Raw genomic sequence first — 18,349 nt, 5'->3', positions numbered from 1 at the left:
CAAACAAATGCTAACAAACTTAAAAGACCCAGTACAACCCATGGACAAAACCAACGTCATCTACAAAATTCCATGCAAAGACTGCCACAAACATTACGTAGGACAAACAGGAAGCAAGTTAGCCACCAGGATACAAGAACACCAGTTAGCTACAAAAAGACACGACCCTCTCTCCCTCGTAGCCCTACATATGGATGAAAGAAACCACCATTTCGACTGGGACAACACATCTATCCTGGGACAGGCTATGCAAAGACATGCCAGAGAATTCCTCGAGGCCTGGCACTCCAACCACAACGTCACAAACAAACACATAGATCCAGATACCATCTATCAACCCCTCAGAAAACGAACAGGAAATGACATCACCACAAACCCCGGGAACCCCATCCAGGACAAACATATAAATAGAAAGCAGGAGACAACTTCACTTCACTTGGAGGTCGCCATTGATGATGTTACCTAGCCAGGTAATGAAACATCTGGATATCAAACCTACAGCCCAGCGAGCAAACCTACACCCTAAACCTCAACCTGAGCTACAAACCTTCACAAACCTTGCAATAAGAACTTGTGTCATATGCTTAAAGTAGGACCTATGAATTAACAAAATGGAAGAGACAAGATAACTTGCCGTTGTTTTCCTTCAGGCAGAGAAGCTGAGGAGGCGCCTGACTGAAGTGTACAAAGTTATGAATGGGCACAGATAGGACAGTTAGGAAGAAATATATCACTTTTATGGAGGGACCAATAACCAAGGGACTAAGTTTTAAATTATGGAGCAGGTAGCCTGGAGGGGATATGATGAAAAAAAATCATCATCTGGGGGAACTCACTATCTAAAACAGTAGAGTTAGGGACCCTCAAGACATTGCAGAAGCATTTAGATAAGCATTTGAGAGGCCACATCATACATCGCTACGAGCCAGGTGCTGGAAAATGGCACAATATATCAAAAAGCCTTCTTCTGTGCTCGAAAGCTTAGAGATAAAGTATAGACATTAAACATTGAATTTAATGCCACATGCCAAAGCATTGATGTTGCTTCTTCATTCTAACTTCTATTTGCTGCGCATGGCCAGATGTTGCCATGCAGCTCCACAACTTGAAGGAAATGTTGTTTATGAATGGCATTTTAGTTCTGATGAAGCTCATTCCAATTACTGGATGAGAACACAGCAGATTGTTCTTGGTGGCTGCATTGAGGTTAACCATGCGTAGTTGCAGCATTGGTGTAGAGCAAAAATGCTGAAATCAATTGCCAGAAATTAAAATTCAACACTCAAACTACAAAGCAAATCACATATTGCCACTGACAACAGAAACAGCAACTGCTGTAAAAACAGACCACAACTTGGAAGAGACACCTTAATGATTGCCATTCATAGATTATCCATTAGAATAATTTCAAAATACTCACAGATTCCTTCTTTTGGTAATAACTGATCAATGCATCTTTGAAAGCCTTTGTAACCTTCAGAACAAAACTTGCATCATCTTCACTTTTTATCTGAAAGCTTTGCTGTAAATAAACACAAAATTACATTTCCCCACTTCACTCAGGAATAATAAATTATTCAACTTTGAAACAATTTCTTGTACAGTTGGGAATTCAGGAACCAGAACTAGTCACAGTAATCAAAATGTGACTTCCTCCCACTGGTGTAAGTGCTCAGCTTCTTTTTCAGAAATACTATCACCTGAAATGCCATTCACCAGGCTGAGTGTAACACTTCAAAGAGATTGTTGATTTAAATTTATTCTAAACCTACAATGTCTAAATCAATACACATAAGGAAATTAGGAAATGGCAGACACATTGAACAGAAATTGTGCATGCCTTCACTGCAGAAGACACAAAAACAGAGCAGAAATACTTGTAAATAATGCACTGCAAGGCAAGGAAAAACTTACAAGTACATTTACCAGGGCAAGGATGCTGCGAAAATTATTCAATTGAAAGTCTGACAGGTCACCAGAAATTGATGGACTTCATCCGAGCATCTTGAAAGAAATGGATGCAGAGATAACAGATGCATTTGTTTCAATTTTCCAAAACTTCCTTGACTCAGGAAAGCCAAAAACATGGGGCAGCACAAAAGACGTCATTACACAGGAGTCCTTTCCCTTTACAATCATGGATCTGGCATTTAGCATGTTGCATTCATCAGTTCTGAACCAGAGGAGATTAAGATAGTTCATGGGCTCCATATGGAGTCATAGAGATGTACAGCATGGAAACAAACCCTTCGGTCCAACCTGTCCATGCCGACCAGCTATCCTAACTCAATCTAGTCCCACCTGTCAGCACCCGGCCCATATTCCTCCAAACCCTTCCTATTCATATACCCATCCAAATGCCTCTTAATTTTGCAATTGTACCAACCTCCGCCATATCCTCTGGCTGCTCATTCCAAACACGTACCACCTTCTGCATGAAAAAATTGCCCCTTCGGTCTCTTTTATATCTTTCCCCTCTCATCCTAAACCTATGTCCTCTCATTCTGGACTCCCCATTCCCAGGGAAAAGACTTTGTCTATTTATCCTATCCATGCCCCTCATAATTTTGTAAACCTCTATAAGGTTACCCCTCAGCCTCCGACGCTCCAGGGAAAACAGTTCCAGCCTGTTCAGCCTCTCCCTGTAGCTCAGATCCACCAACCCTGCCAACATCCTTGTAAATCTTTTCTGAACCCTTTCAAGTTTCACAACATCTTTCCGATAGGAAGACCAGAATTGCATGCAATATTCCAATAGTGGCCTAAGCAATGTCATGTACAGCTGCAACATGGCCTCCCAACTCCTGTACTCGATAGTCTGTCCAATAAAGGAAAGCATACCAAACGCTGCCTTCACAATCCTATTTACCTGAGACTCCACTTTCAAGGAGCTATGAACCTGCACTCCAAGGTCTCTTTGTTCAGCAACACTCCCTCGGACCTTACCATTAAGTGTATAAGTTCCCAAAATGCAGCACCTCACATTTATCTGAATTAAACTCCACCTGTCACTTCTCAGCCCATTGGCCCATCTGGTCCAGATCCTGTTGTAATCTGAGGTAACCCTCTTCGCTGTCCACTACATCTCCAATTTTGGTGTCATCTGCAAACTTACTAACTCTACCTCTTATGCTCGCATCCAAATCATTTATGTAAATGACAAAAAGTAGCGGGCCCAGCAACGATCCTTGTGGCACTCCACTGGTCACAGGCCTTCAGTCTGAAAAACAACCCTCCACCACCACCCTGTCTTCTACCTTTGAGTCAGTTCTGCATCCAAATGGTAGTTCTCCCTGTATTCCATGACATCTAACCTTGCTAATCAGTCTCCCATGGGGAGCCTTGTCGAATGCCTTACTGGAGTCCATATAGATCACATCTACTGCTCGGCCCTCATCAATCTTCTTTGTTACTTCTTCAAAAAACTCAATCAAGTTTGTGAGACATGCTTTCCTACGCACAAGGCCATGTTGACTATCCCGAATCAGTCCTTGCCTTTCCAAATACATGCACATCCTGTCCCTCAGGATTCGCTCCAACAACTTGCCCACCACCGAGGTCAGGCTCACCGGACTATAGTTCACTGGCTTGTCTTTACCGCCCTTCTTAAACAGTGGCACCACGTTTGCCAACTCCAGTCTTCCGGCACCTCACCTGTGACTATCAATGATACAAATATCTCAGCAAGAGGCCCAGCAATCACTTTTTTAGCTTCCCACAGAGTTCTCGGGTACACCTGATCAGGTCCTGGGGATTTATCCACTTTTAACCATTTCAAGAATCCAGCACTTGCTCCTCTGTAATCTGGACATTTTGCAAGATGTCACCATCTATTTCGCTACAATATATAATCTTCCATATCCTTTTCCACAGTAAATACTGATGCAAAATATTCATTTAGTATCTCCCCCATTTTCTGTGGCTCCACACAAAGGCCGCCTTGCTGATTTTTGAGCAGCCCTATTGTCTCCCTCGATACCCTTTTGTCCTTAATAGATTTGTAAAAACTCTTTGGATTCTCCTTAATCGTATTTGCCAAAGCTATCTCATGTCACCTTTTTGCCCTCCTGATTTCCCTCTTAAGTATACTCCTTCTTTCTTTATACTCTTCTAAGGATTCACTCGATCTATCCTGTCTATACCTTACATATGCTTCCTTCTTTTTCTTAACCAAACCCTCAATTTCTTTAGTTATCTAGCATTCCCTAAACTGTGCAGGCCATAGTTCGTCTTTTTCAGGGAGCTCCTTATGTTTGCCTCCACTTCAACCCTAACCTTCTGATCTTTGGCCACCTGCTGAAGAGGAGGAGTCTGTCTGCATAGTGCCAGCAGATCAGCGATCTCTCTACAAGACCTCTATGGCCAATAGCAGTTTGTGGAATGGTTGTCTGATCCTATTGCCTGCCTCCCTTTTATGGTTACTCTTCTGCCAACATGGCTTTAGAGTACACTTCAAGCATTCTGTGATCAATGAACATAACAGGAGCTGGAGTGCATGAGGGCCCCCCTCCCTAAAATATAATTTCAATCAAAGTTTTCTTAAAATAGTCTTTTATTACGTTGCCCCTCCAGTTTATTCGAAATAATGTCTTGAAAAAGATTATAAAGAGAGTCAGCTGAGACATGTGGGATTGCAATTAGGAAAATAAGACTGCAATTTACTTATTTTAGAAGTAAACATTAATTCTGCAGTAAGTATTAATAAGCTGTTAATAATAATGTAAGAAATCGCAATGGAGATTGAAGCGAGATGCTATTGTGTAGATGTCATTCTAAGTCTAAGAGCTTAAATAATTCAGCATATGCTGAAGAAACAGGTGATTTTAAAAAGACCAGAGACTTTTCTTGAGCAATGTTGAACGCTTATCCTCTTCTAAGACAACCACTACAATAACAGATGGCGACAATGAAATAAAGACCCAGCTGCAGGAGAGATCACTGGGGAAGCTTCAACAGCAAGAGAAAGCAGCAGGGAAATTATTGAATTAACTATCCAGCAACTGAAAAGTGACTGGAAGCACTGAGAAATTAAAAAAACATGGGAAGCAACCTCCAACAAAAGAAAGTCATGCTGGAGACCCTATAGATATTGGAATATTTTGGGCATGTGGCACTGCAACAACCAATTGAGAAGTAGAAGAACTGGTGCAGATGATTCACTAGTTACAGCAACACTGCAGGGCTAGCAGCCAGACCACTTAAGGACTATTAAGGAACAGAATTGTCTTGTTTCGTATTTCACTATCTGGCTTGGATCTATTTAACTGTCATCTCCCAAATGTGTTCCCATCTTTTCCAGAACTCCATGTTTCTAGGAGATTTCCCAGTTTGCTACAGGACCAAACAGCTAAGTCACAACGATATTCTCCTGACAGTGACAAAGGTAGACATTTCCTTCTTGACCTGGTTGCAGCCTTTGACAGGATTGACCATTCCAACTTCCTGCAAGGGCCCTTCACTGACATCCAAGAGTGTGACTGCTTTCACGTGGTTCTACTCAAGAGGATGCCAGACAAGGATAGAAAAGCAAGTGGTGTACTTCTCTAAGAAACTAAACCAGTATCAGAAACAGTTGGAAAGACAGTTGACTCTTCAACACTCTGAAGTCTACATTTGACAAGGAAACAATAATTCATATTGATTATAATCCATAAGTTTTCATTGAGAAGTTTAAAAATCGGAATGCAAAACTATTCAGATGGAGTCTTTTGTTGCAACCATTAACTGTGAGGAGGGACATAAGAGAAGTTTGCATTGTTGTTGGATAAGTTCATATTGGAGAAGTGAGAGATGATAAAATTTGGTAGGAAGAACATAAAATAATATAAAATAACAAATACAACTCTGAAGTGGGTGCAGCAGCAGAGGGACCTGGATCTGTGTGTGCATAAGTCATAAAGCAAGGCAGGACTTGTTGAGAGAATAGCAACAGGAAACAATAATTCCTGTGCTCGATTCATATCGGCGTAGCATAGAGGAGCAAGGAGGTAATATTGAATTTACACAAGACTCTAATCTGCCTCAAGAGCTGAGTATTTCATCCAATTTTGGATGACATAGTTAGAAAAATGCAAGGGCACTGGAGAAAGCAAAGGAGAGATTTACTGTAATGGCTCCAGGCATTAGGAATTTCAGTTGTGAAGACAGGCTAAAGAAGTTGAATTGCTTTTCATGGAGAAGAGAAGGCTCATAGGGGACCTGGTTGAAGTGTTCAAAATTCTGAGGGGTCTGGACAGAGTAGGGAAGGAGAAATGTTCCCATTTGTGAAATAATTGAGAATGAAAACACACAACTTTGAAGTAATTAATAAAAGAAGCAAAAATGATGTGTGGAAAACCTTATCATACAGCCATGGTTAGGTTCCGGAATGCACTGGCTGACAGTGTGGTTCAATTTAGGCATTCATAAAGGAATTAGATAGTTGAAATGGAACAATGTGTAGGGTTGCTGGAAGACGACAGGAATAAGGAGCTCATTTGGATAGGTAACATAGGCACAACAGACAAAATGGCCTCCTTCTGCACTGTAACAGTTGTGACATAAATAAGCTAAACATTACAACAAGTGTTATATTGCTACAATATTATTTTTAAAAGTTTGTATTTTTAATTATAGCAAGTTAGCTTCAGCTCTCTACTGAACTTTATTAATGACAGGCAAACTGAATTCAAACTCACCAAATAGTTATAAAGCTTCTTTCTTTTACTATCAATCACATCAGGAAAACGTGGTGGCTGGGAATAATCACCCTTCAAGATGGAAAAAGAAAACTCATGAGTTCACAATTGCTGTATAAATAATTATCATTGAACATATATTTAATGTTCATTACAAGTTGGAAGAACAACTGGTACAAAAGTAGGTTTGAAAGAGACCTGGACATCAACTCTGTTATATTTTCAGTAGTTGGTTTATTTGCCCAAACCGTCCAACGAAATAGCCCAATGAACGTCTTTCAAAATATAAAGAAAAGTAAATTCTTACATTTATATTCTACACTTCAAAAGAGACACATTCCCTTCCAAAATAGTATCATCCACAGGAGAACGAAATCAGCAGAACAAGTAACAGTTTCTATTTGAAGAACCTTTTCTCAATACTGCTGCTACTTTCATGGATGGTTTAAAAAAAATTCTAATTCAAACGTAAAACATATATTACAAATAAACGCATTACATGTGTTGTAATTATGATACAGAAAAGTTTTTAAAAGAACTTTTAAAATCTCTTAAGCAGATCTTCAAAACAGAGAACAAAAAAAAAGTTACAAAAGATCTTGATATCGGTACAGGATACTATAAATGTGAAAGTGTTTCATTTCCTAGCAGAAACGTAAATTCAATTTTAATCAAGTTCCATGCAGATTCTGCATTAGGTTTCTTCAGGCATTGAGCAAACACAGGTAGCAGCTTAGAACAGCAGATTTTGTCTAATATTAACTTTGTTCAAGGGAGTTCAGGTCCCTGTAACACCGCTACAAATACCTTGCTCAATCAAGCATAACTGGTCTTTAAAAGGTTATATGATTCATGACAGAAATTTCCCTGATAACAAAAATTAGTTAACAAGGTTTCTGAGATGGGTATACATGATAAAACCAGCATCCACTTCTTGGAGTCTGGTGAAGAAACTGTTGCTCTTCAGGGAAGATAGTTTAAATGAATTTGACAGAGGAAAGGGAACTAAGACAAAGGAGAGAAGAGAAACAAGTTGCATTAAGAATTGGAAATTAGAATGCATAGAAAGAGGAGAGCTCAGACAGGGAAGAGATGCAAAGCAGATGAAGGAAGAAATCTTGCACACAAACATAGGGAACACGGCAATAAGGGTGAAGAGTTCAGGCCGAGGTTATAAACTATGTTAAATGGCAATAATAAAGGCTTCACTCAACTGAGAGAGTAATGAAAATTCAAATTTCAAAGCTACAATGTATACAGGACATTTCTGGAAAGAATAACAGAATTGGAATATTGATCAAACAGATATTACTACAAAAGGATAATGTTTTTGATGATTCAAGAACTTTTTATTTGACTAAAGGAGAAAAGAGGAAATGGATGTAGTCATATTTTGTTTGCAAGCGAGGTTATTGGCAATTAAGTGCCAGCTTTTGCTATAACCTTTCCAATTAACCACAATTACAGGACATCAGCTATGGAAGTCTGAAAAAAGTTGTGCTCTGTCACTCAGGGTTCTGACAGAATATGCTGTGATTTCTCCAAAAATAAAGCTATCGCTAAAATCAGCGACAATTTCAACTTCATACCCTTACAAAGCCATTACAAATCCCTTAAAAAGTAAAATCCGGCTCAATAAAACATAACTAGGTTTTTAAAGGTTACACAATTCATGACAGAAATTATCTAGCAACATTGCAAACAACAACAGATTCAAACTTTATTCAATGTATCTTCAGAATAATTTAATTTCTATCTTCACCCCTTGCGCATGTCCTAATCTTCATTGTGCTCTGGAAAACAATATTTCAAAGTTAAATTAATGTCAATGCTTTTACTTCTCTATTTGGGATGGAGAGTTCTATTTAATTCCTTTAATGTGATTGTATGCTTGGGCATCCTCACGAGATTGAGAAGTGGCAGTGCTGTGGATGCGTGGTAAACAGTACAGCAGTTTATTATAATACAACTACAAGGCATTTAAGGTGAATTTCTCACCACAGAAACCAACAGATCTATCAGCAAGCCGTTTTTTTCTATTCATTCACAGGATGTAGGTATCACAGGCCAGGCCAGCATTTATTACCCATCCCTAAATGCACAGAGGGCAGATAAGTATCAACCATATTGTGAGTCTGCAGTCACAAGCAGACCAAACCAGGTAAGGACAGCTGTTTCCTTCCCTAAAAAGGATATTAGTGAACCAGAGGGGTTTTTTTTCCTGGCAATCAACAATGGTTTCATGGTCACCATTAGACTCCGACCTCCAGATTTTGGTTGAATTCAAATTCTACGAACTGCCATGGCAGGATTTGAACTCAGGTCTCCAGAACTCACTGTCTAGCAATAATCACACTAGGCTCTCCCCACCCTGCTTTGTTGCTGACTGCAAAGCATTGTCCAACATGAATAATCAAATAGCTGCAACATGATTCAGAAATCTACAAGCAAATTTGATAAAATTTCTAAAACAGTGTAGTTTAGTGGGGAGGTTCAATTACTCAAAAAGAATGGAGAAAAGAATAAGAAAAACAGCATGAAGGACAATAACAATGAATCATTTCTGATATTTGTATCCAAACATCTTGATCCGTATATTTCCAGCTCAACAAGAAAAGAAACACTTCTGAATTTATTTCTAGGAAATGAAGTTAGGCAGATAGGGCAATTTCAGTGGGAGTGCATTTGGAAAATAGGGATAACATCATTAAGTTTACAGTAGGTAAGGAAACTTATCACAAGCAAATACTAAACTGAAAGATGAATAATTTTAATGTCTTGAAAAGGGATCTGCCAATTTGGACAAAAATAAAGACCGGCTGGAATATCAGTAAAATGGTTAATAGAAGCTTCAGGAGAACATAACGATAGTACAGATGAAACACTGGGTGAGGGGGAACATCCTTACTGGGACAGCATACATAATTTCAAACTTTGAAGATATCACAGATCTTGAAAATGTAGTTAACAGTGAAGAGGATAGTAACAGATTTCCATAAATGAGTGAGAGAGACACATATGGCAAATGGAATTTAATGCAAACGTATATGAAAATGACATCATACCAGATCATAAGTCTGTTCTCTCATTAGAGAAATATGACTGGTGGTAGTTGAACCTGCTTCAGATGAGGGGAGAGGTTGAGATACAGAGATCTTCATGATAACCTCAGCCAATGCAGGCATTAAACCCATGCTATTGACATTATTCTGCATGTCAAACCAGTTGTCCAGCCAAATATATATTGGAGGAAAAATGAGGAATGGTAGCATTAACACTATGCAATCTGAAATGGGACGCTTAAAACAAGGCCTTGACATGTACATAGATATATTCTGAAAGCTGGTACGAAAATTTAATTCCTTGTGAACAGAAGCAGCTTTGATCCTAGGCCTAATGGAAGGGTCGGCAAGGTTACACCTCATTGAATACAGGGAGAACTAGCCATTTGGATACAGAGGTAGCCTCAAAGATAGAAGACCGAGGGTGGTGGTGGAGGTTCTTTTTCAGACTGGAGGTCTGTGACCAGTGGAGTGCCAGAAGGATCAGTGCTGGATCCTCTACTTTTCGTCATTTATATGAATTATTTGGACGTGAGCATAAGAGGTATAGTTAGTAAGTTTGCAGATGACACCAAAATTGGATTTGTAGTGGACAGCAAAGAAGGTGACCGCTGATTACAGTGGGATCTTGATCAGATGGGTCAAAGAGTTGAGAAGTGGCAGATGGGAGCTTAATTTAGAGAAATGCAAAGTGCTGCATTTTGGAAAAGCAGCTGTACAGCACATTAATTAGGCCACTTTTGGAATATTGCGTGCAATTCTGGTCACCTTCCTATCAGAAAGATGGTGTGAAACTTGAAAGGGTTCAGAAAAGATTTACAAGGATCTTGCCAGGGTTGGAGGAGTTGAGCAAGAGGGAGAAGCTGTATAAACTGGGGCTGTTTTCCCTGGAGCGTCGGAGGCTGAGAGTGATCTTATAGAGGTTTATAAAATCATGAGGGGCGTGGGCAGGGTAAATAGACAAAGTTTCTCTCCTGGGGTGGTGGGAATCCAGAACGAGAGGGCATAGATTTAGGATGCGAAGTGAAAGATATGAAAGCAACCTAAGGGCAACTTTTTCATGCAGAGAGTGGTGAGTGTGTGGAATGGGCTGCCAGAGGAAGTGGTGGAAGTTAGCACAATTGCAACATTTAAAGAGACCTCTGGATGGGTATATGAATGGGAAGGATTTGAAGGGATATGGGCCGGGTGCTGGCAAATGAGACTAGATTGGAGTGGTATATCTGGTCAGCACGGACGAGTTGGACAGAAGGTCTGTTTCCATGCTGTACATCTCTATGACTCTATAACTGAGCATAAAGGGAAGGACCTTGTGCTCAACGGTTATAATTCATAGCTTGATCACACCTGAAAACTTACGTGCCCAAGTCAGAGAACCACATGATTTAGAAGGCTATTAAAAACATTTTAAAAATATTGGAAAATGAGATTGACAATAATGATGCTTTAGAGTTGAGACTAACAAATTTTAAATAGAAATGCTCAGAATTCTATTAGTTTTTGACAGAATATATTACTGCAAAAAGAACTGGGGAAATATTTGAAGAAATAAATTACAGATAGTTATGATGATCTAAAATACACTGGCAGAATTGCTGAAGGAGGAAAATTCACTAGAAACATTCAAAAAGGACTTTGAAACACATATATTTGAAAAGTAAAAATGTATAGAGTTGTGGGCAACTACTGGGAAGAACTAATTAGATAGCTTTTTTTAAATAAAAAAAGCCAATGCAGCTATGATGGGTGAAAGACTGAATTCTATGTTGTATCATTCAATAAAATGGCTAATTTAACAACAAAATGATTTAAATGATTCAAAAACTGAAATTGCTGGAAAATCTTAGTAGGTCTGGCAGTATCTGTAGAGAGAGTTAGCATTTTGAGTCCAAATGATCCTTTTTCAGAATTGAAAGGATTCACCCAATTTCTGAGAAGTTGGCAACTATTAGATCCATAAAACAGTGGCCTACCTTTTTCTGCATCCGGTGATCAGATTTTCTGCAGCATAAACAGAAAAAGTTTAGTAAGCTTGATTCTTTGGGACAATTTCACTAATTCAGGTACAAAATGAACAAAGTATTAAAAACATTTAAATAGTGAAGAGCAGAAGGCAAAAATAGAAATGTTTCAATACAAATAATAAAACTGGTTGCGTATTGTTCATGTAGCACTGTGTAAATGGCTGACTAAATTTAACAATTCAGAAGTTCAAACAGAGTAGGAAGTTTAGAAACTAGACAAATCATTTGGTCAAACTCAGCAACATCTATATGACTTTTGACCTATGTTCTCACAGTACTACTCATTTTCTTTTCCCAGAAAAAAAAGCTGCTATTTTTTAAAAACATGAACGTTTGATATAATCATCTAACTGCAAACAGAAATAGCAAATTCCTCAGCAGACAGTTGAAGCAATGATTTTATATGCATTCTGTTAGCCTGACCATGAGAAAACAAGCCAATCACCAGCTGCCTACAATAATCTCACTTTATGTCACTTAACCCTCCAGAAATGCTCAGGGACAGAAGGTCAAGCATGAAGGAGGAACTAAAGTTTATCCTTATTAGTCAGGAAATAGTATTGAGAAAATTGATGGGATTAAAACCCAGCCAGTCCCCGGAGCCTAATGCTCTGCATCCCAGGGTACTAATGGAAGTGGCCCTAGAAATTGTGGATGCATTGGTAAACATTTTCCAGCATTTTCTACAGACCCTGGAAGAGTTCCATTGGACTGGTGGGTAGCTAATGTAACCCCACAATTTTAAAAAAAAGAACAAAGAGAAAACAAGGAATTATAAACTGATTTGCCTGACATCGGTGATAGGGAAAATGCTAGAGTCAATTATTAGGAATATAGTAACTCAGCATTTGGAAAGCATGACAAAATCTGTCCAAGTCAACATGAATTTACGAAAGGGAAATTATACTTGAAACGTTTTCAGATTTTTTTGAGGATGTGACCTGTAGAGTGAAGAAGGGTGAATCATTGGATGTTGCGTATCTGGACTTTCAAAAGGCTTTTGACAAGGTCTCACACAAGACACTAGTAGCAAAGTTAAAGTTCATGGTATCAGAGGTAATGAACTGATGCAGATAGATGAATGGTTGGCAGACAAGAAGCAGAGAGTTGGAATAAACAGGTTCTTTTCAACGTGGCAGGCAGTGATGAGTGGCATACCGCAGCATTCAGTGCTGGGACCCCAGCTGTTCACAATATACATTAATGATTTGGATGAAGGAATTGAATGCAATCTCTCCAAATTTGCAGAAGACACTAAGCTGGGTGGCCACGTTCACTGTTAGGATGATGCTAAGAGGCTGCAGGGTGACAGGACAGGTTCACTGAGTGGGCAGATACTTGGCAATTGCAATATAATGTGGATAAATGTGAGGTTATCTACTTTGGTGGCTAAAACAGGAAAGCAGATTATCTGAATGGTGGCAGTTTAGAAAAAGGTGAGGTGCCATGAGACGTAGGTGTCATGGCAGAATACTTGCTGAATGTTAGCAATTAGATGGTGAAAATAACCAAATGGCATGCTGACCTTCATAGCGAGAGGTTTTGAGTAGGGATATCTTGCTGCAGTTATACGTGGCCTTGGTGAGGCCAGACCTTGATTATCGTGTGCAGCTTTGGCCTCCTAGTCTGACAAAGGACATTCTTGCTAATGAGGGAGTCCAGCAAAGCTTTACCAGATTGATTCCCAAAATGACAGGACTGACATATTAAGAAATGGACCAACTGGGTTTGTACTCACTGATTTAGAAGAATGAGGAGAGAGCTCATTAAAATATATAAAATCCTGATGGGGCTAGACAGGCTAGATGTGGGAAGAATGTCCCTGAAGTCCAAACTAGGGTTCATTATCTTAAAAATGAGTAAGCCATTCCGTACTGAGATGAGGAAGAATTTCTTCTCTCAGAGTTGTGAACTTATGGAATTCTCTATCACAGAAAACTGCTGGGGCCAGTTTGGTAGATATATTCAAGTGGAGGCTGGATGTGACCCTTGCGGCTAAAGGGAAGCGCGAGTGGGATGCTGAAATTGCATGATCAGCCATAATCATATTAATTGATGGTGCAGGCTCGAAGAGCAAAACGGCCTACTCCTATACCTAATTTCTATATTTGTGTTAACAAGACCAAGGATATCAATCAACTTAAGAACAGGAAACTGCAGTACAACAAGTACAGCAAATTAATTTTTGCATCCCAGTTCATTCATGAGGTTTGTCAATTCATGGTATCAGAACCATGATTTTATTTTCCTTATGCACAATCAACTTCAGCTTTGAAATCAGAAAGAGTGAACAATATATTTTCTTTTTAGAACAGTGTCCACATTTGTACTTTGGAGAGGCTTTCAATATCTTCAGGAAAATTGTAACAATTTTAAAATGTCTCTCAGCTCTGCACTGATCAATTGATTAAAATGGAATGAGGTTAATACAGATGTTTAAAAGTTTTAACGATAGCTGATTAAATAACTTCAATCTTCAAAGCATTTACTTTACCTGAACAACACAACCAAACGTGTAACAGCAACTTCAAAATTGTGTGCTCACTTGAACACACTAATCAGTTTGAAATTTATTTTCTATTAAGAACGCAACTGTCCTCCCTAATATTTTCACACCATATCATTGGACATGGTACCATATTTATGGTCTTTGGCAGCAACTTCTCAGCTACAAGGATGTTTTTCCCATGGTAACATGGCAAGTACAACAAGTGAAATTAGCTAACGTCTTGCTACATTCTCTCAAGATTTGTATATTTTATACAATTCCTCTAGTAACATCATCCAGTACTTGTCCACCAATTCTATTTTACTAATTGTATCTAGGATACCTTTCTGGTTGGCAAAATGGAATTGAGCAGTGTGCCAAGTGGATTGGTATGGTAACCTCAACATTTTAGAATTTAGATAAATGGTTGCATGAGGGGACTGAAGGAAGGTGAATTAGTTGACGATGCAAACATTGGTAGCAGAAAGGGATGTGGAAATGTTAAGTGAAGTGTAGGTGAAAGTTAAGTGAAGTTCTGGAAAATGGAGTATCACATAGGAAAATATCCACTTTGGGAGGAGAAATAAAATGGAAATATGTAATCTGAACTGTGAAAGATTACCAAAAGAATCTTGGTGTCCCAGTGCACAAATCACAAAAGGTTAATAAGCAGGTGCAGCATAATTAGAAAGTAGTAGAATGTTGTAAGGGATACTGAATGCAAAAGTAGGGAAGTTATATTTTCTATCCAGGACACTGGCCACATCTCAATATTGTCTACAATAATAGTTTCCTCATTTAAGGAAGGATGAAAATGCAATGCAGACAGTTCAGAAAAAAATTCCTAAACTAAGTTGCTCCATCAAGGAGGACTGGACAGGCTAGGCTTGGATCTGGAGTTTTGAAGATTAAATGGTGACTTGGTTGAAACTTTTTAAAGATTCTGAGGGGTCTTGATAAGATTCACATGGCAAGGTTATTTCCTCTTGTGGGATGCCATGTACTTGCTATTGTGCAGGATAAAGTTAAAGACTGTTGGGAAGACAGTCAGAGTACAGTACATGCCACCTTGGAACAACAGGCTGTACATAATTTGTGCATGGGGATATAGGTTAGGTAGATGCTGAGTATGGTATATGTGCAGATGAAACAAATGGAGTTAGTTCTGTTCTAAGCTGGACTGAGACTACTATATGGCGTGTTGCCTAGTTGCTGTGAAGGTGACGGATTTCTCAAAATAGCTTGAAAAGGATATTGAAGAGGATGGTTAGGATAGAGCTGTTGTGGATCACATTGGGTCAACAACATAGGAAAAAAAAGGGAGTCTCAAGGTATGTCCCTTTTTCAGAATGTCTTTAAACTAGCAAAGTTGGTTAGAGACAAAACAAATTGCACATTCTGGAATCCAAAATAGACCAGCAGGAGGCTGGAAGCACACAGCAAACCAGGCAGCATCGGGAGGTGAAGTCAACGTTTTGGATGTACCCCTTCTTCAGACCTGGGGGAATGCTGCAGATAAAAGGTGGGGGCAGAGTGATGAAGTGGGGATATGTGTAGACAGGTAGAGGGTATGATATAGTTGGTCAATGGGAGGAATGAATCTGTTTGGTGGCAGGGAGCAAAGGAAGGGATGGGGAGAGGCTGGGAAGGGAGTTGGGGGGTGGGAAGGGGGGGGTTATTTGAAATTGGAAAACTCAATGTAGAGTCCTCCAGGCTGTAGACTGCCCAGGCCAAAACGAACCACAGTGCAAAATCGGAGGAACAACACTTCATTTTTAGCCTGGTCAAACATGGACAAGAAAATCTCCTGTTTACCGCATACCCTCCTCCCTCAGCTGATGAATCAATGCTTCTCCATGTCAAACAATACTTAGAGGAAACACAGAGGGTGGCAGGGTACAGATCATAGTCTGGGTGGGGCTTTCCGGGTCCACAACCAAGAATGTCTTGGCAGCAGCACTACTGATCAAGTTGGTTGTGTCATAAACAACATTACAGCTAGACTGAGTCTGAAATAGGCAGTGAGGGAACCAATGAGAGGGGAAAAAATGTGTCCCCTCATCCATCCGACTACTGAATCTGTCCATGATAGAATTAGTAAAAATGACCATAGTCCTAGTGGAAACAAAGATGATTCCACAAACAGTGGGTCAGGTGAAAGATGGGGGAGCCCTAAACATCAGTGGAAAATGTCAGGCTGAAGCAATCACAGCCACCTTCATCCAGAAGTGTCAAATGGATAATCCATCTCGGCCTCCTCCAAACATTCCCAACATCACAGATACCAGTCTTCAACCCAATCAATAAACTCCATGGTATCAAGAAACAGTTGGAGGCAATGGCTAGTACCAAATTATGGGCCCTGATAATAATGCAACAATAGTAGTGAAGATTTGTTCTCCAGAAGTTGCCACATCCCTAGCCAAGCTGTTCCAGAACAGTTACAACACTGGCATCTACCCAACAATGTGGAAAATTACCCAGTTATGTCGTGTACACAAATAAACAGCACAAATCCAACCCAGCCAATTATTACCCATCAGTCTTCTCTCCAACAACATTAGAATGATGGAAGGTGTCATCAATAGTGCTATCAAGCAGTGCCTCAGCGATAACCTGCTCACTGATAGTTAGTTTGAATTCCGTGAGTTCCTGATATCTTAAACACTTGGTTCAAGTTTGAAAAAAGCAGAACTCTAGAGGTGAGGTGACAGTGACTGACCTTGATATAAAGGTTGTATCTGACCACATGTGGCATCAAAAAGCCTAAGGGAATTAGTGGGAGCAAACTCTGCTGGATGGAATCACACATGGCACAAAGGATGATGGTATTGTTGCGCTATGACTAAAGTTGACAAGATGGCTGCCTGGGGCTTTTTAGCTGACACAGGACTGCCAAAAGGGGTTGGCAGCTAAATATAGATGTTCACAGCCAGACTGTGGTCTCCATAGAGAGATACTGGATAAAATAATGTAAGGTCCCATGGAGATCATGAAAGGGTTGTGGTGAGAGGAAACATTAGGTAACTTACTTGGGTTTCTGCAAACAAACAGTTCTAAACACATATGCATTTTAATAAAGGGCATTTTTGAAAGGCCTAGTTAAGCCAAGGTCTCAAGTTTGTTATTTAACAAAAAGCAGAAGGAAAAGTCTGATCCTGCAGTATTCTGAACTTTTTAGATAATTCCAAGTTAGAAACGCAACTAAAAAATTAGAGAGAAAGGATTAGTTGAATTTCTTGAACAAGTGTCTGTAGACGGTAAAAGAAGCTAAGGGCATCATTAGGAAGATTAAGCAACAAATGATGTAAACACAACTCTAAAAGACCACCAGCACAGGAAGTGGGCACAAGAAGATTGTAAAAAGGGAGTTAAAGATTGGAGGGAGATTAAGAATTGAGGCTGAAGTGCAGGTGTGGGTAAATTGAACAAATTCTTACATCCAACGAACAAGGTAAGAGTGACAAGCACAGGTTACAACATACAAACTGAAGATGTGGTTATGTCCCAAAGTTATTTCTGGAATCTAAACAAGTTTCATTTAATGGCTTGGTAAAGTTTTAAAGTGATTGAATTTTAGCCTCAGTGGAATTTGAATTAAGAAAATTAGTAAGGGAAAGTGTTGCAAGTAGAAACAGTAAAAGATTTGGCATGGTAGCTCAGTAGTTAGCACTGCTGCCTCACAGCACCAGGGACCCGGGTTCGATTCCAGCCTTGGGCAGCTGTCTGTTTGGAGTTTGCACATTCTCCACATGTCTGTGTGTCTCCACGGGTACTCCGGTTTCCCTCCACAATCCAAAAGATGTGCACATCAGGTGAATTGGCCATGCTAAATTGTCCGTAGTGTTAGGCAGAGGTAAATATAGGGTTGGGGTGGGTTATTCTTCGGACGGTCAGTGTGGACTTGTTGGGCCAAAGGGCCTATTTCATACTTAGGGAATCTAATCTGATCATCTCATCTAATCATTCATTCAAAGTCTAAACTCTGGCCGAAAACTTACTTACAATATAAGAATAGTGAGAGTTATAATTGCACCTGCAAGATCAGAAGAATTGTTTGTTTGATCTCTCAGGCTGAAGAGAGAGAGGGCTTGTTCT

The 18,349-nt window shown here is 39.6% G+C and overlaps 1 protein-coding gene across 1 annotated transcript in view; it reads right to left on the bottom strand.

The window, feature by feature from the left end:
• The window catches only part of LOC132815716 (uncharacterized), a 71,717-nt gene that overhangs the window by 12,937 nt on the left and 40,431 nt on the right, over positions 1-18,349 (bottom strand). The window contains exons 11-13 of the mRNA XM_060824799.1: positions 11,713-11,740; positions 6,678-6,749; positions 1,421-1,522 (exon numbers count right to left, since the gene is read on the bottom strand). Coding sequence (XP_060680782.1) covers positions 1,421-1,522; positions 6,678-6,749; positions 11,713-11,740 — 202 coding nt within the window. The remainder of the gene's footprint in view (positions 1-1,420; positions 1,523-6,677; positions 6,750-11,712; positions 11,741-18,349) is intronic.

The sequence above is a fragment of the Hemiscyllium ocellatum genome, chromosome 5 (genome assembly GCF_020745735.1).
Source record: "Hemiscyllium ocellatum isolate sHemOce1 chromosome 5, sHemOce1.pat.X.cur, whole genome shotgun sequence".
In the NCBI taxonomy this organism is placed as follows: domain Eukaryota; kingdom Metazoa; phylum Chordata; class Chondrichthyes; order Orectolobiformes; family Hemiscylliidae; genus Hemiscyllium; species Hemiscyllium ocellatum.
Note: the sequence above shows the minus strand (reverse complement) of the source record. Positions and strands in the feature narration are given on the sequence as shown.